Source organism: Gobio gobio (genome assembly GCF_949357685.1).
Source record: "Gobio gobio genome assembly, chromosome: 2".
In the NCBI taxonomy this organism is placed as follows: domain Eukaryota; kingdom Metazoa; phylum Chordata; class Actinopteri; order Cypriniformes; family Gobionidae; genus Gobio; species Gobio gobio.
Window position 1 is genome coordinate 22,708,097 of NC_137098.1, and position 24,324 is coordinate 22,732,420.

At 45.1% G+C, this 24,324-nt stretch overlaps 1 protein-coding gene across 1 annotated transcript in view; it reads left to right on the plus strand.

Moving 5' to 3' along the window:
• The window catches only part of col25a1 (collagen type XXV alpha 1 chain), a gene marked incomplete at its 3' end in the record, with an annotated part of 823,527 nt that overhangs the window by 553,778 nt on the left and 245,425 nt on the right, over window positions 1-24,324 (plus strand). Inside the window, exon 6 of the mRNA XM_079803471.1 lies at window positions 670-696. Within this exon, the coding sequence (XP_079659597.1) occupies window positions 670-696 (27 nt within the window). The remainder of the gene's footprint in view (window positions 1-669; window positions 697-24,324) is intronic.

The window sequence follows — 24,324 nt, forward strand, 5'->3', positions numbered from 1 at the left end:
GAGAATGACGTTGATCGCTACACCACGCCAATCAAGTAAGGGTGCTGTTGGCAGCCGGAAACACAAGCCGGATCAGGGTTTAGCATCCCGAATCGTACTGAACTGTACTGCACTGAACCATACCACTTGGTGGAAATGAGACTTTAAATACAGGAAAAAATATCTCAATAGGTATAAAAACTCTTTCAATCCATTTATCAGTGAATCTAAGTGAAATTCAGGACATAAGGTGGGTGTGAAATGAGGAGCTGTGTTGTAGGTACTGAATGCACCTGTGTGTACTTACTATCAGAAACCCTCCACCTTCCCCAGCCCCACTCGTATAGATCTGTTATGGGTAATTCATGTATGCTATATGGTACAGCAGCAATTATTGTAAAATATTCTGCAATTAATGTAAAATATTCACATTTTTTTTTGTTAAAATGAACAAAAACTTTAAAACATTGTTTTTACTGGCCATTCACACTCACTCATTTTCCTCACTGCTCTCCACAACAGTTTATTTTATGATAAGTCATTTTATTTTCAACCTCAAATAATTTTTGAGGATGTGGATATTATCAGTGTGTTATAAATTACTTTGGTACTCTTTTTTTGCTGGCTATATTTGTGTACAATATTACAAAATGATATTCTATCAGTCTGTTTTTCTCTCTTTTATTATAGGGGGATCAAGGCGACCAGGGACCACGGGTATGTGGTCTTTTTCTTGCATGATGTGTGGATGAATGTGTGTTATTGTCTCCCTTATGCCTTATGGACTTGTGGGCTGCATGTTTGAGATGCATGGGTTTCTGTAGACAAGTTGACTCGGGCTTGTCATGCACAACAGAGCCTTACTGGTGTGTGTGAATAAGGCTTGAAACTATAAACACTTGTCGTTTTGTCATTTTGAATGATCAGTACTGGCAGCCTGCCTGCAATTCAATACAACTGAAGGTTTTCTGGCAAAATCAAAGTCCTAACAACTGCAACTTCATAATGACGTAAAAGTATGTTAGACTAAGAGCTCTTTCAAAGAATGTAATTATTTCCATCTAAGTTGCTTGACAGCTTGATAAATTCACACCTCTTAAAGGAATATTATGAAGAACACGCTTTGCTATAGTTGAAAGATTATGAAATAAATCACTTGCAAATCTCATTCCAATATCCTTGCATGAATGCTGAGATTCAATGATTGCTCTTCAGTTGGGCAAAACACAGTTTCTCTCTAACACAGAATAAGTGTCTTTTCCTCTTATGATCTCTCTCTCTCTCTCCATGTTACTTTTTGCAATTTCTTGGTGTGTATCATCTTGAACAGACTCTGAAGGGGTCTCAGTTTAAAGTGAGTCCCTTTAACTGTTTTTGCCCATGCATTGGAGTGAGTGGAAGTTAACACTTTTTAAATACAATGTAGCTTCGGCCTGCCAAAGGCACCTTAATCATTTGAATCTGATGCTGTCATATTTCATAGTTGATCACACAGGTTTTCATAGCAAGTCTCTCTTTCCCCCTTGTGTTGATTTACCACCTTTCACAGTGAGAGTATGTGGTCCTATATCTTGTGAATTTCATTAGGTATCAGCACGATGTAATTTGGCTATTAATTACACTGCTATAAGATCTGTGGTATTTCAATTATTTCTCTTCTGTGTCACTTTTTTGTTTTAGAGACAGATATATTTTACTTGACAGTCACAAAAAAATTTGCAATTCACGAGTTCACACTTACAAATAATCAGTGCAGTAGTATGCATATTCGGCGTGCTGTCCGAGGAGAGTGCTCCGAGCTCGGTATTTGGCCGAACCCAGAGTATACTCCCCCCGTATCTCTGGATAGTAACCAGGCAAGTGTGAGGAGACAGGGTGGTGGAGGGATGCTGAAAACTGTCGTGGAACATAGGTGAGTGAGCTACGTATATATATATATATATATATATATATATATATATATATATATATATATATATATATATATATATATATATATATATATATATATATATATATATATATATATATATACAGTATAGGCCTACTCTCAAGCTGATTGGATAGATCATTTGAACGTGTTCCTCCAGAAATTTGTTAATAAAACATAATTTCACAAGTTCACACTTACAAATAATCAGATATCCAATGGACAAGTTGGACTGAGAGCTGAGCTGTGGGGGTGAAAGAGAACACTGCTGTAGCAGTGGAGCAAGTTTGGATGGCGTAACGGAGCTCCTGCACGAGTGGAGTAGATGAAACTATTGCAGCAGTGAAAACAAGCTTGTTTCTCAACTTGCTTTCCAACTATTCAAAGAGAAAGATGGCTGTACAACTGAGCTCCTGCGGGAACAGAGGGTATATCACTGCTGCGGCAGTGGAGAAATTTTATCCAGAAAACTGAGCTCCTGCAAGAGCATAAAGGAACATCACTGCTGTGGTAGTGAAGACATTTTAGCCAGAAAACTGAGCACCTGCTGGAGTGGAGGGAACATCACTTTTGTGGCAGTGGAGAAAATATGACAAAAAAACTGAGCTCCTGTGGGAGTGTGAGGGAACATCACTGCTGCAGCAGTGGATACATTTTGAATGAGAACTGAGCTCCGGCGGGAGCATGAGGGAACATCACTGCTGCAGCAGTGGAGAAAATTTGAGCTCCGATGGGAGCAGAGGATTGGATTGGATATAGTCCTTAAAAGCCTCTGATGACCAGCGACCGAGTGTTTGAATCTGATGCTGGGAGAAGCCTTTTTGGGGCAGCTGTGGTTGCTGCTCCTATGTGAAACAAATGACTGGAAAAGTGATTGGTTGGGGTTGGTTTTCCTGGGGAAGAGAGTTAGAAGGGGAAGGCTCTAAGGCCAAAGTTGTTTGCGGAGGCAGCCTCACGCTTGGGTCAGTCCCCGGGGCTTGGGTTGTAATGGGGAAGGTAAAGGAAGAGGAAAGCTGGGATGTAAAATAAGCCATTTGGGCCTTCAATCTTAGCGGAGACAGGCTCACGCTAGGGTCCATGGTTGGAGCTGTAGGTCAAGGATAAAAAAAGAGAGATTTTTGAGACTGGTGACTGGGCCTTTGTAACCCCTCCTATTCGAACAGCACGCTCCATGCAGGAGTCGAACCCGGGTCCACCGGCATGAGAGTCGGACGCTCTAACAAGGAGGCTAAAGGCTGCAACCTCTAGTGTCAGTCGCTAGAGTGTATCTTGAGATCAGATGAGTGAGGTTTACTAGCACAGCAACTACTAGTTGGCCTCCATTACACTGACCCCCCTAAACCTCACTTCCATCCGGGTCACGGCACCAATGTAACCCCTCCTGTTCGAACCGCACGCTCCAAGCGGGACTCGAACCCGGGTCCACCGGTATGAGAGTCAGACGCTCTAACAATGAGACTAAAGGCTGCAATCTCTAGCGTTAGTCACAAGAGAGGAGTGAGGTTTACTCGCACAGCAACTACTAGCTGGCCTCCATTATACTTGCACTGCTAGATGAGACAGCCTCGTGCTAGGAGACACTCGTCTCTAGCGTGTGAACCAAAAACGCGAGGGAGAGGAAATGTGAGATGAAAGTTTAAGTGGCTGAGCAAAGATAGCAGTTCATGTTTAGCTGTGGGTTTAAATGACTTCAAAACAGAAATACATATACACTATATAACTTTCAGTCTCTAAGCAATTTTGTTGATAATTTTTGTTCTTACTTAATGATTCTGTGTGTGACTGTGTGTGCGATCTGACCGCACAATCTGACATGAGCTGTGCTCTTGCGGTTTTGGGCGGTTTTGCGGAATGTCCAGCCTGTGGCTTCTGGAAAGGCTGGCATGGCTTAGTTGCAGAGAAATAAAAGCTGTATTTCTAGTGGAAATACTTCTTTCCAAACCTGAAATGTTGCCACATGTTGGCAGTACTATACTTGGCTCAGGAGCAGGGCTCCCTGTGAGCCGAGAAAGAAAAAGGTTTACGCGCAAATGCATTCATTCCCTAAGTATGTGGACATATATATATATAAAAATTATAAATGTATTATTAGTTAAAATAAAATTAGCACAAATGGTTATTCTGGTTGTTTCATGATTATTTTTGCCAAGTATGACCAAGCATCAAGTCAAATTTATTTGTATAGCAATTCATAATACACATTGTAATCATTCAAAGCAGCTTTACAGAAAGTTATAATGTTATGTCTATAATGCCTTAGTGTTTTAATGTCATGGATTTGGGTTTTGTCATGTGTAACCTGGGTGAATTTTAGTTAATGCAGGTAGTGTAAGTAAAGTAGTTAATATGAATGTGGTGCTTAATATAATACATGAATCTCCATATATTTTGGCTGTTTCTTTAAAAGTCTGTTTTCAATTTTTGTTTGGTTGAAATGTACTTGCAGGAATATGGAAGGATATCGCGGACAATTTTCAAAAGGAATTGCAAATTGTATTTGCAATTGCGTTTTCAATTTGTGGACACATAAAATGTAACATAATCCAAACGCAATTGCAAATCGCGCATTGCCATTTGCATTTTCGTTTACGTGAACGCACAACGACTGCCAAATTTCAAATGGAAAAGCAAAGTCTGTTTGCAATTGCATTTCCAATGTCTTACAAGTTATGACCCTGCCATTTTGGAATAGCAATAGAAAATCACCTATTTGCCATTTCATTTCCTCCATGTCCTGCCACACCCTGCACAAAATTCAATTGGAATCGCAATCCCCTTTGCACTTGCATTTCCGATGTCTAACACAGGCAACTGTCAATCAGGCTTGAGGTCGGGTTTTTTTTGGTGTAGTCTGAAAATAGGCCATGCCCTCAAGTGGTGGAAAACAAAGCACTTTTTTCATTATTATTCATTCCTATGAAGAAAACGGGGAGAAATATCCAATAAATGTGTCTATTTTGCAACAACAACAAAAAAGTCATACTGTGTAGTTTGACCTGGAACTAAATATATTTTAGTTATATAAAATATAACTATTTATCACCTGCTAACCAAACAAAAAGAAGCCAAAAAAAGACTGATCTGGTTGCAAGGAATAGGGATGCTTATATTGACCATTTAACCGTTTACCAAAAGTAATTTTGACAGATTAATATGCAGTTAAACGGTTTAAAATATATTTTTATTATTATTATTAATTTTATTTATTTTTTAGTTTGCTGCATGGTAAAAGCAAAATTTGCGATATATGGTGTGAAGTTCAGCTCAATATCACATATAATCTTTAAAATAGGCCTATCCTTTTATTGAAACTGGTGCAAAGAGACATTTCACCCTGTACTTTTGTGATAAATAAATGTGTTGTATTTATGATAATCCGCAGATTTCAGTTGATAAAAATAAATAATAACGTCGCGAAAGACAACTGAATTACTGACAGGATGCTGTGCGCGCGCTCCGAGCGCAACGCAGAACGGGCTAAATGGCCAAATAAACACAGAAATATATCAAAATGGCAAGTCGAGTATTCACATAAACACAGTAGATGTAAGCAAATTTATAACTCAACCTCACAGTGAAAGCCCTGCACAATTAATTCCATATTGCATATTCCATATTTATTGTTTGCTGCATATTTGTTTGTTTTTATTCATACTACTGTTGAAATTTTATTGAAAAAAATAAACAAACATTTTTTTAAATTATAATTTTATATATTTTTTACTGTGGCTCTTTTGGAAAAATGCTTTAACCAAAGCTACACTGTGTAACTTTTTTAGTTTATTCTTAGCTAAAAACACTTAGTTCTTTCAAATATATATGTGCTCATTAATGTATATTTACTTCTTTCAAGTAATAAAGTATTCTCGTAAGTTTATAATATGCCATTGAAAATACATACGAGTGAGGGGTTCGAATGCGGGTCGCCATGTTGCCCCTCCATCTTGAAAGTACATTAGCCAAAGAGGGACATACCCGTAAATTCAAGCTTCGCCTTTCGCGTTTTAACACTCGATGGCACCGTGTCGAATGTGGACGAGGTCGAACTGGAAGCCATGTTAATCTTGGACTAAATCGGCCACCGTAGGAGTTAAAACGAAATCGGAATTGAGAGGAACAGAAACTAATATTCTCTGGATGGTCATATACATGTTCACCACTAGATGGGGGAAAATATCACACAGTGTAGCTTTGACCAAAAATGAAAAATGTCTCTTTGGTCCAAAAAGGTTCCCGACCGCTGGCTTAAATGAACAAATAGTTAAGTAGAAAAAAACTTTATTCGGGGACCGCCTTTGCCTACTTCTCATATCACTTCACATATTTTCAAAAGCAAAAAAATATATTTATATGCACAAAAGGCATCGCAGAGTGGAATGAGCGAGCGAATAGACTGCTATTTTTATTTGAAGAAAAAAATTAAGATTAAAACGGATTCAGTATGTTTTCGTTTTGTCATCTTAATGTATTAATTATTTAGGCTAAGTGAGAAATATTTAGTGTTTATTTATTTTATGCTTTTTATATATATTATAAAATAAATATATAGGCTACAGAATATACAGAAAATCAGATCATCCACCTACGAAACGAACATCTGCGATTGAATGTCACTAATGTAATTTTATTTTATTTTATTTTTTGATCGCTTGGATCTTGAGCACAGAATCATATGGACAACACACCACTCACATCATGTCAAGTTTCTATAGATTCTCTGATTTTAACTCATGATAATTTATTTATAATTTTAATTACTGTGTCCGGGACCGCTGGAATATGATGATATCTGTCTGATACATAGCCTACCGAATGCAGTCATGTCAATTTTCTCATTTGCTGTTTTTTCTGGTTGCCAGGTGAACATACTATCAGTTCTGCATTTTGACTTTGTTTGAACTAAAGAGTTTGAACTTTGATTTTATTACAAAAATATTCAAATTCCCCGTTTTCCACCACTTGACGGCACCAATTAGAAACGTTAGGGCGGGCTTTACACGATGACGACAGCGCAGCGACGTTGAAGCAGATTTGCCACTGTGGAGCATCACTCGTTCGAATCAGCTATCGCGTCTGTTTTAAGCGATTTAAACTTTTCCTTTTCGTTAAAACCCGAGCAAAGAACAACACTCGAAGCCTTCATATCTAAAAACGATGTTATCGCTGTCTTACCGTCTGGATTCGGCAAAAGTCCTTTGGTGGCTAAACGAATGGGTCTTAGCGAGAGCCCTCTGGTAGTGTTAATGTTTTACAAAATATAGTTTTAAGTCCTTTTCAGGCGAGAATGTAGTTGTTTAAAGCTCAAATCTGTGGTTTATTTATAAAGAGAGCGCCTTTTTTAAAATTTGATCTGCCGTTTTCGGAGTTGTGAGCTCCAATGGTTCAGCGGCGCTCAATCGCTCAACCCCACCGAGAGGCGCCTTTCCTCGGCCAGTCCTTCTGTCGTCTGCCGCTGGCTCTGATGTCTCTGTAGTGGTTAAACATAAGATATGATTTGTCTCGTCTTGTGTAGATCTAACGGTTGATCTTTGCTCTCATTAATCTATAATTTGTTCCCAGACAGATCGTTTTGTCTGATGGCAAAGTGAAGTTTCATAACTTTATATTTTTAAGCTATAAAACTTTACCATTGTAGTCTCCTAGCGCTGACTTTGACTGAATTGCTTTATTTATTGTATAGCTTCTTATACCTTTTACTTACTTTTATAATTGCTATTGATGATCACACATAATTTAACAAAAAGAGACTGGGTTGTGTTTTATGTCATATTTAATTTATTACAGTGATAATCATAGCCTATATTATATTATATGCTTATATTATGTGTGTTTTTTTTTAATGCAAACGAAAAGAGGCTGGGTTTTTTATATTTCGTTTTGTTATAAACATACATTGAAGATAATATGCATTGCCTGCACTACATTTACAAATATATACTGAGTGATACTGTCAGCATTGTAGGCGGCCTAGTGTCCTCCCGTCCTCGGGAGTTCGTTCTCCGGAGTCAAACTTGGCAAGTCACGGATGCAAGTCAGAAGTTCGCGTACGAAATATGTCATAAAACACCACTGCCTCATTTCATAAAAAATAAAAATCTTAAACATAATAGCCACACGAATGTGGTTCAGGCAACGCGTAGCTAGGCCTACATTGATTATCTTATATATTTATAATAAAACGAAGTATAAAACACCCTGCCTCTTTTCGTTTACATTTTTAAAATAATATATTAAATATTAATATGTGGTTTAGGTAAGGTGACCAGATTTCTGAAATGGAAACCGGGGACATTTCCTATTTGAGAACACAAGTACAGACAAGAACGCATATTGAGAGACGGCCAAATGTTTCTGCGTCGCTCTGCATTCGTCATCTCCCTCATCGCTCTGATTGGTTTTAGGTCTATCCAATTGCGCCGAGAGGCATTTGAGCGACGCCCGTTGGTGACGCCCCTTTGGAAATGATTTGTCTATGAAGCTTTGCCAGACCATAACTCAGTTACTACTGAGAATGGTCTGGTTTTAACCAGGCTAGCAGGTTGTGGCAGGACACGGAGGAAATGAAATGGCAAATAGGTGATTTTCTATTGCTATTCCAAAATGGCAGGGTCATAACTTGTAAGACATTGGAAATGCAATTGCAAACAGACTTTGCTTTTCCATTTGAAATTTGGCAGTCGTTGTGCGTTCACGTAAACGAAAATGCAAATGGCAATGCGCGATTTGCAATTGCGTTTGGATTATGTCACATTTTATGCGTTCACAATTTGCAATTCCTTTTGAAAATTATCCTTCCATACAGGAAAATGTGATTTGTGCAAACACATTTGATCATTTCTTTTGTTATTGGATGAGGGATTGCAAAGAATACAATGTACCGAATAAGTAGGTTCCCCATCTATGAGTCGCGGCAGGGGAGGAACTGGGGTAGGCGGATTAAGATGAGAATGAAACACGGGCTTAATTTTTGAAACATGAAAGGCGGAATTAATTCTCCTGTACGCTGGAGGAAGGTTGAGGCGGACTGTCACCGGGCTAATGATCTTGGTGATAGTAAACGGGCCAATGAATTTGGGAGCAAGTTTATTTGAAACAGAGCGGAGAGGAATGTTCTTAGTAGAAAGCCACACCTTTTGACCAGCGACGTATACAGGTGGCTTAGACCGGTGGCGATCGTCTTTAGCCTTGGTGCGCGCCCCCACTTGGAGTAGAGTCTCACGGGCTCTAGGCCAAGTGCAGTGACACCTCTGGACGAAGGCGTGAGCGTAGGAGACCGCGACTTCGGATTCCAGACTCGGAAAAATAGGTGGTTGGTACCCTAAACTACACTTAAACGGAGAGAGACCCGTGGATGACACTGGCAACGAGTTATGGGCGTACTCCACCATAGAAAGTTGTTGGCTCCAGGAAGATGGGTTCTTGGAAACCAAACATCGCAACATTCTCTCTAAATCCTGGTCGGCTCGGTCGGACTGACCATTGCTCTGGGAATGATAACCCGAAGACAGACTGACCGTAGCTCCTAGTAAACTACAAAACTCCTTCCAGAATTTGGACACAAACTGAGAGCCCCTGTCAGAAACCACATCCATCGGGAGGCCATGTAACCGAAAGACATGATCAATAACGGTAACCGCTGTCTCCTTGGCTGAAGGTAATTTGGGCAAGGGAATGAAATGTGCCGCCTTCGAGAACCGGTCCACTACGGTCAAAACGACCTTCATCCCCTTAGAGGGCGGGAGGGCGGTGACAAAATCTAGCGCAATGTGGGACCAGGGTCTCGAAAGGACAGACAGCGGTTGGAGCAACCCATCAGGAGGTCGGTTAGATGTCTTACCAACAGCACAAACCGAGCAAGCCAAAACAAAATCATGAATATCGCGAGCCATTAATGGCCACGAAAACCGTTGCTTTACTAAGTGCTTGGTGCGACTTATACCTGGATGACAAGCCACGTTGGAACAATGACCCCATCGAATAACGCCGGACCGTAAACCCTCCGGAACAAACAAGCGGTTCGGTGGGCAGCCGGGAGGAGGCGTTACCCCTTCCAAGGCCGTCTTGACCCTCGATTCGACCTCCCATATGAGTGTGGAGATAACTATCTTCTCTGGTAAAATACACTCAGGAGTAACCGGGCGTTCGGATGGCTCAAAAATACGATATAAAGAATCAGGTTTTACATTCTTGGAACCTGGGCGGTACGAGAGAGTAAAGTCAAAACGTCCGAAAAAAAGTGCCCACCGAGCCTGCCTGGAGTTGAGTCTTTTGGCAGATCTAATATATTCAAGGTTCTTATGATCGGTCCATACGATAAAAGGTACCCCCGACCCTTCTAACCAATGACGCCACTCCTCCAACGCTAGCTTGACGGCCAACAACTCTCTGTTACCAATGTCATAGTTACGTTCGGCTGGTGATAAACGATGGGAGAAAAACACGCACGGATGCATCTTGTCGTCTGAGGAAGTGCGCTGGGAGAGAACTGCACCTACCCCCACCTCTGATGCATCGACCTCCACCACGAACTGACGTGTGGAATCAGGGGCAACTAAGATGGGAGCAGAAACAAAGCGACTTTTAAGGTTAGAAAATACAGCCTCAGCTGTATCAGACCACCTGAACGTCGTTCTGGGGGAGGTCAAGACTGTCAGAGGTGCGGCTAGTTGGCTGAAATTGCGAAAGAAACGCCGATAGAAATTGGCGAATCCCAGAAACCTCTGTAGGGCCTTACGGGAATCTGGACTTGGCCAATCTATCACAGCCCTAACCTTGTCAGGATCCATGCGCACTCCCTCAGAAGAGACGATGTATCCTAGGAAGGAAACAGACTCTGCATGAAAATCGCATTTCTCCGCCTTGACAAAAAGCCCATTCTGTAGCAACCTCTGAAGCACTCGTCTGATGTGTTGAACGTGTTCCTGGAGAGACGAAGAAAAAATCAATATGTCATCCAGGTAAACATATATGAACTGATCTACCATGTCTCTCAACACGTCATTGACGAGTGCCTGGAAAACCGCTGGGGAGTTGGAAAGGCCGAAGGGCATAACCAAGTATTCAAAGTGCCCCCTGGGGGTGTTGAAAGCGGTCTTCCACTCATCCCCCTTCCTAATGCGGACCAAATGATATGCGTTATGTAAATCCAATTTGGTGAAGATGGACACTCCCTGCAACCTCTCGAACGCTGAAGACAACTGCAAAGGATACGTATTCTTTACCGTGATGTTGTTCAGCTCTCGGTAATCAATGCAAGGTCACAGAGAACCATCCTTCTTACCCACAAAAAAGAACCCCGCCCCCGCCGGAGAAGAGGAAGGTCGGATGAATCCAGCCGTTAAAGAATCAGAAATGTATTTCTCCATGGCCTCCCTCTCGGGAACAGAAAGAGAGTAAAGTTTGCCCTTAGGCGGAGATTTACCTGTCACTAGCTCTATAGCACAGTCATAGGGACGATGCGGAGGAAGAGAAGCAGCCCGAGACTTACTGAACACATTTCCTTCAGGTCCAGATACTCTGCGGGCACGTTTGACAGATCCATTGCCTTCTCCTGAAACACAGAAACAGAAACAGACGGACAAGCAGAAACAAGACAGGAACTGTGACAGGACTCGCTCCACACGGAAATGGAGTTAGAGCCCCAGACCACCCGAGGGTTGTGTTTCACCAGCCAAGGGTGCCCCAACACTGCAGGTGAGTCCATGAGGAGGAAGGAGATGGTCTCTGTATGGTTTCCGGAGGTGATGAGGGTTATGGGACCAGTGGAGAGGGAGATGTTGGGAAGTGCTTGACCGTTAAGGGCACTGACCGAAATCTGGTGAGGAAGAGATGAGAGCGGTAGGTGTAATTCGTGTGCCAGGTGAGTGTCCATGAAATTCCCCTCGGCCCCGGAATCCACAAGTGCCTGGCATGTGTGTGTCCTGTTGTTGCCCCATCTCAGTCTTACCAGAAGGAGAGTGGATGGTGAGGACTTCTCGGCGGAGATCCCACCCGACAGTAGCCTCAACTTTACTATCGGGCTTGATCTTTTACCGGGCATGAATGTAGAAAATGCCCGCGGCCAGCACAGTAAAGACAAAGTCCCTGGGACCTCCGCCTCTCTCTCTCCTCCCGGGAAAGCCGGGCTCTCCCTACCTGCATGGGCTCGTGATCGCTGGAACTGACCGCGTTCTCCTCCATGCCGCCCCGAGATCTGGCGGTTCCGTAGTTCTGACTAGATCGATCACGTTGGTTCAGCTGGTTAATACGAGCGTTCACCCGCAGCGCCAGATCGATGAGCCCGTTGAGTCGAGGAGGCAGATCCAGCATGTAAATCTCAGTTTGAACGCGGTCGGCCAGCCCATGCAGGAACATATCCCACTGTGCCTCCTCGTTCCATTCACACTCAGCCGCCAGAGTGCGAAACTCTATTGAATAGTCCGCCACCGAAGAGCTTCCTTGCTTTAGGTCGGCGAGTCTTCTGGCAGCCTCCTTGCCCGCTACCTTCCGGTCAAAGACCCTCTTCATCTTGGCGGCTAGTGCGTGGAACGAGGCGCAGCATGGTTCTTGGTTTTCCCACACCGCCGTTCCCCAGAGAGGCGCCTTACCCCTCAGTAAAGTCAGAACAAATGCCACTTTGGATTCCTCAGTCTCGAATGTCATAGGCTGAAGCGAAAAATTCATAGAACATTTAGTGAGAAACGCTCTACAAAAATTAGGTTCACCTGCATAACTCTCTGGAACAGGAAGGCGTGGCTCAGGACGATGGGGTCTCTCAGGCATGATGAGGGGAACGATCGGTGTGGGCGGCACAGTGGGAATGCTGAGTTGTTGGATCTGCTGAGTGAGCCCGGACACCTGCGTCACGAGCGCTTGCACAGCGCGTCCGGTGGCAGAAATGCTCTCCTGCTGCTGATCCATCCTAGCGATGCTATGCCCCACGAATTCCTCAAACGACGTTGCGCTTGCTGCTTCCATAGTTGGTCAGATCGTTCAGTAATGATAAACAGGACGGAAGCAAATGCAAGTTCAACAAGTCTTTATTAGACCAGATTCTCAAGGATAAAGATAGATCGTTGCAAAACACAGCCCCAAAGGAGATGGCAGACAACCAGGAACACAGCTGGCAGGAGAGCGTGACGCAGGGACTGAGATGGAGATCCGGAGGTGCAGAGTGAACGTGAAGGTGAATCCGTGGTGATATCTGAAGTGAAGTCATCCAGAGTCCAGTACACAGGGAACAAGAGGAGAACAGGACAGGCACGAGGACGGGAACTCAAACAACGATCTGACAACATGAAACGGGAGAGAGGGCATTAAGTAGGCTGGAGATGATAATACACAGCTGGCCGCTGAAATCCACGCCCCCCCCCTTAACCATGACATACAAACACATACACACACCACACATGAGACTAGAATAAGACAACCGATCTACCAACCGTGACAGGACACAAATCGCAGCATGCGCGTCATCATTCCCCACGCTCGCACTCGAGCTTCTATTTTGCTCGCACAAAAACGTTTTATTTTTGTCAGTCGTGGGGCGGGACTTTACTTATTTCATTGTAACCTGAAATGTCATTGGTCAATCCCGCTTTTCCGGAAGTCAGTTGTGAATGGACGCCTTTTGTAAAACATGCAAAAGACATGGCTTCATCGACGAACCAGATGCAAGAGAGTTAAACTTTATTTACTTATTTACATATAATATGTCCTTACCAGATACTATATTAACTTTCTTTATTATTTTTATGGAGCTGTAGCTACTGGGGAAAATAAGAATACATATTACTACTATACTTCCACTAATGTTGTTTACCCAGCCACAATTATATCACTTCAGAAATGTGAAAAGTGTCCATTAAATAGTTGTAACTATGATTCTAAATTCAAAATTGCTTCGTGTGGCTTTGGATGAAAGATAAATCACTTGTTCATATTAGTAAGTAAGAGTTGTTGTGTGCTTTTTGTTATCATTTTTTGTCAGTTTTGAGTGGTTAATATATTTTCCATTAAATAAAGTATAAAAGGGCTTCAGCACTTTACCCCCTTGAATGGTTGCAGTTACAGTTACAGTACAAAGCATGAATGATCATTACCCTTTTTTATTAATAATAATAAGAACAAATATTAAAAAAAAAAGAAGAATCATATTTACAGCTATTTAATAACTTTCCACATTTTTTAAGATCTCAGAACTATACGGACCCCGGTGCAGCCACAAATATCATAACTATCTATAATAGGCCTAATTAAGACATATATTCAACAAATGGGTAACACTTTATTTTAAGGGTTTATTTAAAGGATTAATTAAGGGTTAACTTGTTCACAACTAAGCATTATTTAAGCACGAACACACTAGTAATTAATGATTAACTTTACATTTTAAGGGTCCGTAATTATGCATTAGTTAAACTAGTAACTAATGATTTGCTTGTTCACAATTATGCATTAGTTAAGCATGGACACAATAGTTAATAATGATTAACTTAACATTACAGTAAGGGCATATTAGACATTATTTACAACTTAATAAGCCATATATCATTTTTCTGTAGCTGTGTAATTATATGTCTGTATTTTCTTTTAAGTTAACTGAACAATAAGCTAGTAATTATGTTTAATTACTGCTGATTTTGCCGTTATAAATTGCTAAAATAGTGTAATAAAGACAATTTTAGCCCCTATTCTGAAGTGAAAGTTTTATTCTCATTAATTATGGCACTTATTGAATGATATTTAAGTTTATTAACCAGAATAAGCCAATAATTAAGCCTAACTACCATTAATACAGTACTAATAAAGGCAATTTGACCCCCTATTCTAAAGTGAAACTTTAATCCTCATTAATTATGGCACTTATTCAGTGATATTTAAGTTCCCATTCAGTCGGTCACGTTCGACGTACGTCGGACGTACCGACGAATTGGGATCACTTCTGGGAGCCCCTATCAGCTTCGAGCTATCTAGAACCGGCCAATGAACAATTGGCGTGCGAGATTTGCATCTCGCGCTCCGCCCCGCGGGTATAAACAGGAAGCGAGAGCGAATGCACGCTGTCATTCACTTCGGAGCCACACAGGCATATGAAGGACTCACTCTTCTTCACAGTCGAGTATTTTCGCTGCTATCAAGCAAGAGAGACGAAAGAACCGGAGAATCCAGGAAACGCGTGTTGGAGAGACGGCACATTTCAGTGGGATCCGCGCTGACTCATCGGCTGCCTCTGCAAGCAGAGAAAAACTGCTGTTTTAACAGCAACAGCAAAATCTGTTGGTCTGGTTGGGCGTTTTCCTGCTGAGTACAGGCACGGGCTGCACAACAATCCCGTGCGCTGTCGCGTTTCCCCCTGAGTGCTTCAGCACAAGAGCGTTTCCTCACAAAAAGAGTTCACGGGTGACGTGCCGTCCTTTTCAGGATGTCTTACCACCCGTGCGTTTCTGGATGCGGTCGTTCCCTGTCCCCTGCTGACGGTCACAATCGCTGTCTCACGTGTTTGGGCACACAGCACGCTGAGGCGGCGTTTGTGGATAGTTCATGTTCCCACTGCGGGAACATGACTATCGCGGAGCTAAGATCGAGACTCTCCTACCTCCGGGCTGGGGGAGTCCCCTTACCCATCCCACGAACCAGGGCTGCCCCTAACCCGGGCGGACCTGCTTCTTTGGATGGCCAGGGTGATCTGAGGATCACGTTTAGGGCAAACCCGCCGAGTCAATCTCCGCAGGCCCCTATTCCCTCTGCTCCGCAGCCGGTAGAGCCTCCAAAGGAACCCGCTGGACCCTCCCACGGGAGACCAGTGGTGACTTTTGGAGCTCCAGCGGACGAACAGATGTCGATCGCTGCATCGGAGGGGGAGTTTCAGTCCTCGGAGGATGAAGGGTCAGCTGTACTGCCTCCCTCTGGGAGAGTGGCAACGGCTGCCCCGGACCCTGAGATGGCTGCTATGCTTGCCCGGGCCGCCGAAAGGGTTGGGCTCGAGTGGAACCCTCCACCGTGTCCCGAACCCTCTAGGTTGGACGATTGGTTCCTCGGGGTGGGTCGCGCTGGTTCTCAGCGTCCCGCCCCGACACCTTTCTTCCCGGAGGTGCATGAGGAGCTCACGAGGTCGTGGACGGCACCTTTTTCTGCCAGAAACCGGCCGAGTGACTCCTCCCCCCTCACTACTCTCGACGGCGGGCCAGCCAAGGGTTACGTGGGGATCCCGCCAGTGGAGCGCGCCGTCGCGATGCAACTGTGTCCGGCGACCGCCTCTAACTGGCGCGGTGACCCACGTCTCCCGTCCCGGGCCTGTAAGTTCTCTTCCAGTCTGACTGGGAAGGCTTACAAGGCCTGCGGGCAGGCTGCGTCCGCCTTGCATGGCATGGCGCTGCTTCAGGTCCACCAGGCCCAAGCGCTCCTTGACATGCACGAGGGTAGGCCTGACCCAGAGCTCCTCCGGGAGCTCCGGACGGCGACGGACCTCGCCCTCCGGGCGACGAAAGTCACCGCCCGTTCCATCGGTCAGGCGATGTCCACGCTTGTGGTCCAGGAGCGTCATCTCTGGCTTAACCTGGCTGACATGAGGGAGACCGATAAATATCGGTTCCTGGACTCCCCCATCTCGTCAGCTGGGTTATTCGGTGACGCGGTCGAGAGCTTCGCCCAACAGTTCTCGGCCGCCCAGAAGCAGACGGAGGCGATCAAACACATCCTGCCCCGGCGGCCCGCTGCTGCCTCCACCCCGCCGCCGGCGGCAGCGCCTCCGACTACTCGTCGCCGAGGACGTCCACCCGCCGCCGCCTCCGCCCCCGCCAAGGCACCGCAGCAGCCTTCCACCAGCCGACGGCGTGGGGCCGGCCGTGGGAAGGATGTCCAGCCCGCTCAGGCCGCTGCCAAGCCAGGTGGCAAGCGTCGTCGCAAGCGACCCTGAGACGGGCCGCCCAGAGATGGAGGAGACTGCTCTGAGGGAGATGGCTGCAGCACCACTCCTTCCCCCGGAGGAGGGCCGGGGGAAAATCTTTTGTTTTTCTGTTCCGCCGCTGGCCCCAGTGTCAGCGGCACCCAAAACATCAATAAAAGAGCAGTTTCCAATATCTCTGGGTGCCAAGAGAGCGCGCTTGGCGGTGGTCGACGCTCCCATGCCTCGCCACCCTCAAGTACCTCTCCCTTCGCCAGCAGGGGACGCCGGCTGTCGGGACGCACACAAGCGGCCTCCCCACACTCGCACGTCCTCTCCGCGGATGTAGGTAAGTGTTGCACAGCACACTCAGATCCCGCTGCGGGCCGCTCCCATGCCGTCCGAGCCGGATCCCTGCGGTCCGCCTCGCTGCCCCGCTGCGGGTACGTCTGTGGTGCCGATGGTCCCCCTTGCTCGGAGTCTGGGAGCCTGGCTAGCGCTTCCCAGCCCGTCTCGGTGGCTCATCCGTACCATCAGGCTCGGCTATGCGATTCAGTTCGCCCGGCGTCCCCCCAAGTTCAGGGGCGTTCACTTCACGACTGTAGTGGAGGCGAACGCCCCCGTGCTCAGGGCGGAGATCGCTGTCCTACTGGCGAAGGACGCGATAGAGCCGGTCCCTCAAGCCGATATGAGGTCCGGGTTCTACAGCCCGTACTTCATTGTACCCAAGAAAGGCGGCGGGTTACCACCGATCTTGGACCTGCGATTCCTGAACCGGTCCCTTCACAGGCTGCCGTTCACGATGTTAACGCAGAAGCGCATCTTCAGGTGCATCCGTCCCCGAGATTGGTTTGCAGCGATCGACCTGAAGGACGCGTACTTTCATGTCTCGATTCTCCCTCGACACCGGCCCTTTCTGCGCTTCGCGTTCGAGGGACGGGCATATCAGTACCGCTTCTTACCCTTCGGCCTGTCCCTGTCGCCCCGCGTCTTTACGAAGGTTGCGGAGGCGGCCATTGCTCCCATGAGAGAGCATGGCGTTCGCATCCTCAACTACCTCGACGACTGGCTGATTCTTGCCCAGTCGCGAGAGCAGTTGTGCGAACACAGGGACAAGGTGCTCAGTCACCTCAGCCAGTTGGGACTTCGGGTCAACTGGGAGAAGAGCAAACTCTGCCCCACGCAGAGGATCTCTTTTCTCGGTATGGAGATAGACTCGGTCGCCATGACTGCGCGCCTCACCGAGGAGCGCGTCCAGTCGGTGTTGAACTGCCTGAATTCATTCAGAGGCAGGACAGCGGTTCCACTGAAACATTTTCAGAGGCTCCTGGGGCATATGGCATCCGCAGCCGCAGTAACGCCGCTCGGATTGCTTCATATGAGACCGCTTCAACGCTGGCTACACGATCGAGTCCCGAGATGGGCGTGGCACAGCGGTTCCCTCCGCGTCCAAGTGACTCCGAGGTGCCGCCAAACCTTCGGCCCGTGGTCGGACCCTCTGTTTCTCCGGGCGGGAGTTCCCCTAGAACAAGTGTCCAGGCACTCCGTTGTCTCCACGGATGCCTCATCCACGGGTTGGGGTGCCACGTACAACGGGCTTGCAGTTTCGGGTCTGTGGACGGGGCCTCAACTGCAATGGCATATCAATTGCCTCGAGTTGTTAGCAGTTCGTCTTGCACTCAGCCGCTTCAAAGTTCCGCTCAGAGGCAAGCACGTTCTGGTCCGGACGGACAACACTGCGGCCGTAGCGTACATCAACAAACAGGGTGGTCTACGCTCCCGTCGCATGTCGCAACTCGCCCGCCATCTCCTCTTATGGAGTCAGAAGCATCTGAGGTCGCTTCGTGCCGTTCACATTCCGGGCCTGCTCAATCGTGCGGCCGACGAGCTGTCACGTCAGCAGGTACTTCCGGGAGAATGGCGACTCCATCCCCAGGCGGTCCAGCTAATCTGGAGTCGTTTCGGGGCCGCACAGGTAGACCTGTTTGCCTCCCCAGAGACGACCCACTGTCAGTGGTTTTATTCCTTGACCGAGGGGACCCTCGGGTCGGATGCCCTGGCCCACAGCTGGCCCCGGGAAGAACGCAAGTATGCGTTTCCCCCAGTGAGCCTTCTTGCGCAGACACTGTGCAAAGTCAGGGAGGACGAGGAGCAGGTCCTGTTGGTCGCTCCGTATTGGCCCAACCGGACTTGGTTCCCGGAACTAGTGCTCCTCGCGACAGCACCTCCCTGGCCCATTCCTCTGAGACAGGACCTCCTGACTCAGAGACGGGGCACCCTATGGCACCCGCGTCCGGACCTCTGGAAACTCCATGTTTGGTCCCTGGACGGGACGCGGAGGTTCTAGGTGACCTACCGCAGGCGGTAGTTGACACCATCACTTCCGCTAGAGCCCCCTCTACGAGGCGCCTCTATGCGTTGAAGTGGAACCTGTTCGTCGACTGGTGCTCTTCTCGCCGAGAAGACCCCCGAAGATGTTCGATCGCTTCTGTGCTTACCTTTCTACAGGATGGGTTGGAGCGAAGGCTGTCTCCCTCCACCCTCAAGGTCTATGTCGCCGCTATCGCCGCTAATCATGAGCTCGTAGATGGAAAATCTCTAGGTAAGCACGATCTGATCGTCAGGTTCCTTAGGGGAGCGAGGAGATTAAATCCTCCTCGTCCTCCCTCTATACCCTCTTGGGGAGAACCCTTTGAGCCTCTGCAGTCAGCTGAGTTGAAAATCCTGTTGTTAAAGACTATACTCCTGATTGCGTTGGCCTCCATCAAGAGGGTAGGGGACCTGCAGGCATTTTCGGTCGACGAATCGTGCCTGGAATTCGGGCCCGGTAACTCTCATGTGATCATGAGACCCCGGCCTGGATACGTGCCCAAGGTTCCCACTACTCCCTTCCGGGACCAAGTGGTGAGCCTGCAAGCGCTGCCTTCGGAGGAGGCAGACCCAGCCCTAGCTTTTCTCTGTCCCGTCCGTGCTCTCCGGACTTACGTGGACAGAACGCAAAGCTTCAGGACCTCAGAGCAGCTCTTCGTCTGTTTCGGAGGACAGCAGAAGGGAAAGGCTGTCTCCAAGCAGAGGATGGCCCACTGGATAGTGGATGCCATCGTCTTGGCTTATCAGTCCCAAGACGTGCCCTGCCCGCTCGGGTTAAGAGCCCACTCCACTAGGGGTGTTGCCTCTTCCTGGGCGCTGGCTCGTGGCGCCTCGCTGACAGATATTTGTAGAGCTGCGGGCTGGGCGACACCAAACACGTTCGCTAGATTCTATAGCCTCCGTGTAGAGCCGGTTTCTTCCTGTGTGCTCACTTCCCATAGTCAGTAACACCGAAGTGCCCGTTCTAGTGTCGGCTTGCTGCGCCATTCCCTCCCCTATGGTAGACGGATGCGTGCGCTTATTTGCTCCAGTCGAGTTCCCCGGAATGGCGAACCCTGTTGAGTCCTCCGCAACCCGCGGCAGTCGGACGTGGCGGAGCGTTCGACGCCAGGTCTAACACTCGTATGCATTGGTGGAACTTGTGTTAGGCTGGGTTCCGTATGTAGTGACCCCCACGGCGGTCCCATATGTGTATTCTTCCACGGTACGGCTCCCTACGGCGAGCCCGTGTCTTTCCCTCGGCAGAGCTCCTCTGCCGTCTCAGGTACGTGTTGTCTCCCTCCTAATTGGCCGGAGCCACCCCTGAGACTTCCGTATGTTGTGCTGCCCACGGCCAGCCCATACGTGTATTCTCCACATGTTAACTCCCTCTGGGCATGATGTGGCTTCCGCAGCTGCCTTCACAGGCACGCTTTCCCAGCGTTATCCAATACAGTCAGCTGAATGGGTCTTGCGGAACAGCAGCTTTGGCTCTCCCTGCGTGAACCTACCCGCCCGCATCAGATCGGGGTCTGTGGGGCTCTCGCTGGGCGCTGGAAGTGGTAGTAACTATGGCGTTTTCCATAGGAGATCCCAATTCGTCGGTACGTCCGACGTACGTCGAACGTGACCGACTGAATGGGAACGTCTCAGTTACGTATGGTAACCCTCGTTCCCTGAAGGAGGGAACGGAGACGTACGTCCCGTCGCCACAGTTGCTGTACCATCACTGCAGGTCGAGCCACTACGTGTGGCTCCTCAGTGAAAAACAGCGTGCATTCGCTCTCGCTTCCTGTTTATACCCGCGGCGCGGGGCGGAGCGCGAGATGCAAATCTCGCACGCCAATTGTTCATTGGCCGGTTCTAGATAGCTCGAAGCTGATAGGGGCTCCCAGAAGTGATCCCAATTCGTCGGTACGTCCGACATACGTCTCCGTTCCCTCCTTCAGGGAACGAGGGTTACCATACGTAACCGAGACGTTTATTAACCATAATAAGCCAATAATTAAGCCTAACTACCATTAATACAGTACTAATAAAGGCAATTTTACCCCCTATTCTAAAGTGAAAGTTTGATCCTCATTAATTATGGCACTTATTCAGTGATATTTAAGTTTATTAACCAGAATAAGCCAATAATTAAGCCTAACTACCATTAATACAGTACTAATAAAGGTAATTTGACCCCCTATTCTAAAGTGAAAGTTGTATCCTCATTAATTATGGCACTTATTGAGTTATCACTAAACATTTCGCTGTTTGTGATTTCTGCTGCAAACTCGGTTCAAAGGATTACGTTAAACAAAACTTCACTTTAAAACTCTAAAATGAATAACATTTCTGTAATCATTTAACCATTATTTATCATGTAATACTTATTTTGTTTGCCTTGGACACAATGACTAGAAAGTACACCAAAACGCAACATAAATTCACAAAATACACCAATTTAATTTGTTCCCTGTAATCCACATCTTTAGAATCCATATGATGATCTTTATCCAGCGATCTTCATCTTCATGTTCAACAGCGACCGTAAACAAAGCCCGCGCACGTTATGAATTCAAAAAACTCGCTTTACGGCAGTGATATCAAACGCTCATTGGCTCTCGCCTGCTTCGTCACAGATTGCGACATGCCGTGTTTTAGTGTTTGAATGAGAAACGCGCGCGCCTTCAAATAGTGGAGTGAAGCTTAAATTAAATAACTTAAATTCTCTATATCGCCAGAGAGGACTCCGACTGCAACACATCGTCATTTGGACTACTATTGGTACCGTTTTTGACATTTTCACAATAAAGAAATTATTGTGATTACACTTTTGTTATGTTTTTTCTTCATAAGTTCACCCTAACGTTACATACTTTTAAGAAATGTTATATGTAGGTTTAGAGGTTTGAGTGAGATTAGTAGCTCAACATATAATTGTAATGCTATATTGTTACTAAAATTTAAATTTTCCAAAACATTTCTGCTCATTAAGTTGTATTGTCATTTTTTATTCTCTGTTTGTTATGTTTGGGTTTAGGGATATAACATGTATCTATAAAATGGTAAAAGGGGAATTGTACATCTTTTTTCATGATATAAAATATATTTTTCGTTTTTTTTCTTCTGTAATACATAATACGTTTGTTTCAATGTTAACCTTACCTTAAACCATTTATCCAAATTTACAACAAAAGTATGTTTTGTGTCCGTAAAAGCTGCTTATTCTGGTCAATAAACTTAAATATCACTGAAAAAGTGCCATAATTAATGAGGATTAAACTTTCACTTTAGAATAGGGGGTCAAATTGCCTTTATTAGTACTGTATTATTGGTAGTTAGGCTTAATTATTTGCTTATTCTGGTTAATAAACTTAAATATCACTGAATAAGTGCCATAATTAATGAGGATTAAACTTTCACTTTAGAATAGGGGGTCAAATTGCCTTTATTAGTACTGTATTAATGGTAGTTAGGCTTAATTATTGGCTTATTCTGGTTAATAAACTTAAATATCATTCAATAAGTGCAATAATTAATGAGAATAAAACTTTCACTTCAGAATAGGGGCTCAAATTGTCTTTATTACACTATTTTAGCAATTTATAACGGCAAAATCAGCAGTAATTAAACATAATTACTAGCTTATTGTTCAGTTAACTTAACAGAAAATACAGACATATAATAACATAGCTACAGAAAAATAATATATGGCTTATTAAGTTGTAAATAATGTCTAATATGCCCTTACTGTAATGTTAAGTTAATCATTAATAACTATTGTGTCCATGCTTAACTAATGCATAATTGTGAACAAGCAAATCATTAATTACTAGTTTAACTAATGCATAATTACGGACCCTTTAAATGTAAAGTTAATCATTAATTACTATTTTGTTTGTGCTTAACTAATGCTCAGTTGTGCACAAGTTAACCCTTAATTAATGGTTAACTAATGCATTATTCTGGACCCTTAAAATAAAGTGTTACCAACAAGGGTATTAAAAACAGAAAGACCCTATAGTTTCAGCCTTATGGCTACTCAAAGGCCGCGGAAACAATGCCAGTGGGTTCGTTACGCACGTCAATTGAAATTCACTTTAAAGTGAAGGCAATTCGCATTATTCCTTTTCAACTCACAAGTTTTTTTTTTTACCACTTCGTTATTTTGGCTTGGAATTTCGTTTGTTGGAAATATGAACTGAATTTAGAAATGCTTTTGAAATTAAAAACTTTGCATTTAATAAACAAAACAATTTGTTGAATGTAGACAGCGTTTGGAGTGGAATGCATGTAAAGTGGAGTGCATGCAAATTAATCTGTTCCCTGAATCCAGAGCCTTTGTCATTGTGTTATATATTGTTTATACAAATAAAAGTAGACCGTTTATAGTTTATAATTATGTCTTGAACTTATCTGTATGGCTAAAAATTACGGAGTATTGTGAATTGTTTCCTGTCATAAAGGAAAAATGCACGGGCACTTTCATAGGCACACGTAGCCTATTTAGTTTTATAGTTAGGCTATATGTGAAAATATTAGCCTATTATATTATTATTTTTTTTATTTCATATGTTGATTATGGAAAGTGAGCAGCATGAGTAAAGGCCAATTTATACTTCTGCGTCGGACATACGCCGTATCCCCTACGCCGTAAGTAACGCGTTGGTTTTCATTTATACTTCTGCGTTGTTGTCTGCGTCAATGTGCAATTACACATGCAGACGCTAGGAGGCAGTGTCCTCGGGCATGATGGTGTAATCAAGACAACAGCCGAAGAAGAAGCAGCTTGTTGTGTAGAATGTGTACATTAATTGTCGGAGTATCAGCAGTGAGATAGTGGCTTTTCTTGCAGCTTGAGTTGTTGTATCTAATACAAATTAAGCATCTCTAGTTGATTAATAGAGTTAAATAAGAGGCGATCTGGCACTGGAATGCGTTTATGAAATCATGCAGAGCTCGTGGCGCTGTTTTCAGAAGCGGTGGCTCGAGCAATTGATTGCTGTTGCGGAGACTTCATTCACGAAATGTACCCTGATGTGTCCCTGTTCTTGATATGCAATCACTGATTAGCATCTTTGGTTTTAATGAGAAAATAAATAAACTATACTCTATAAACTATAAATAAACTATACTCAGCGGATCTATGTATTTATTTACTAACATAAATAATCTCTGGACTACAAAATTTTGTGTTATAGCAGACGTAAGGAAG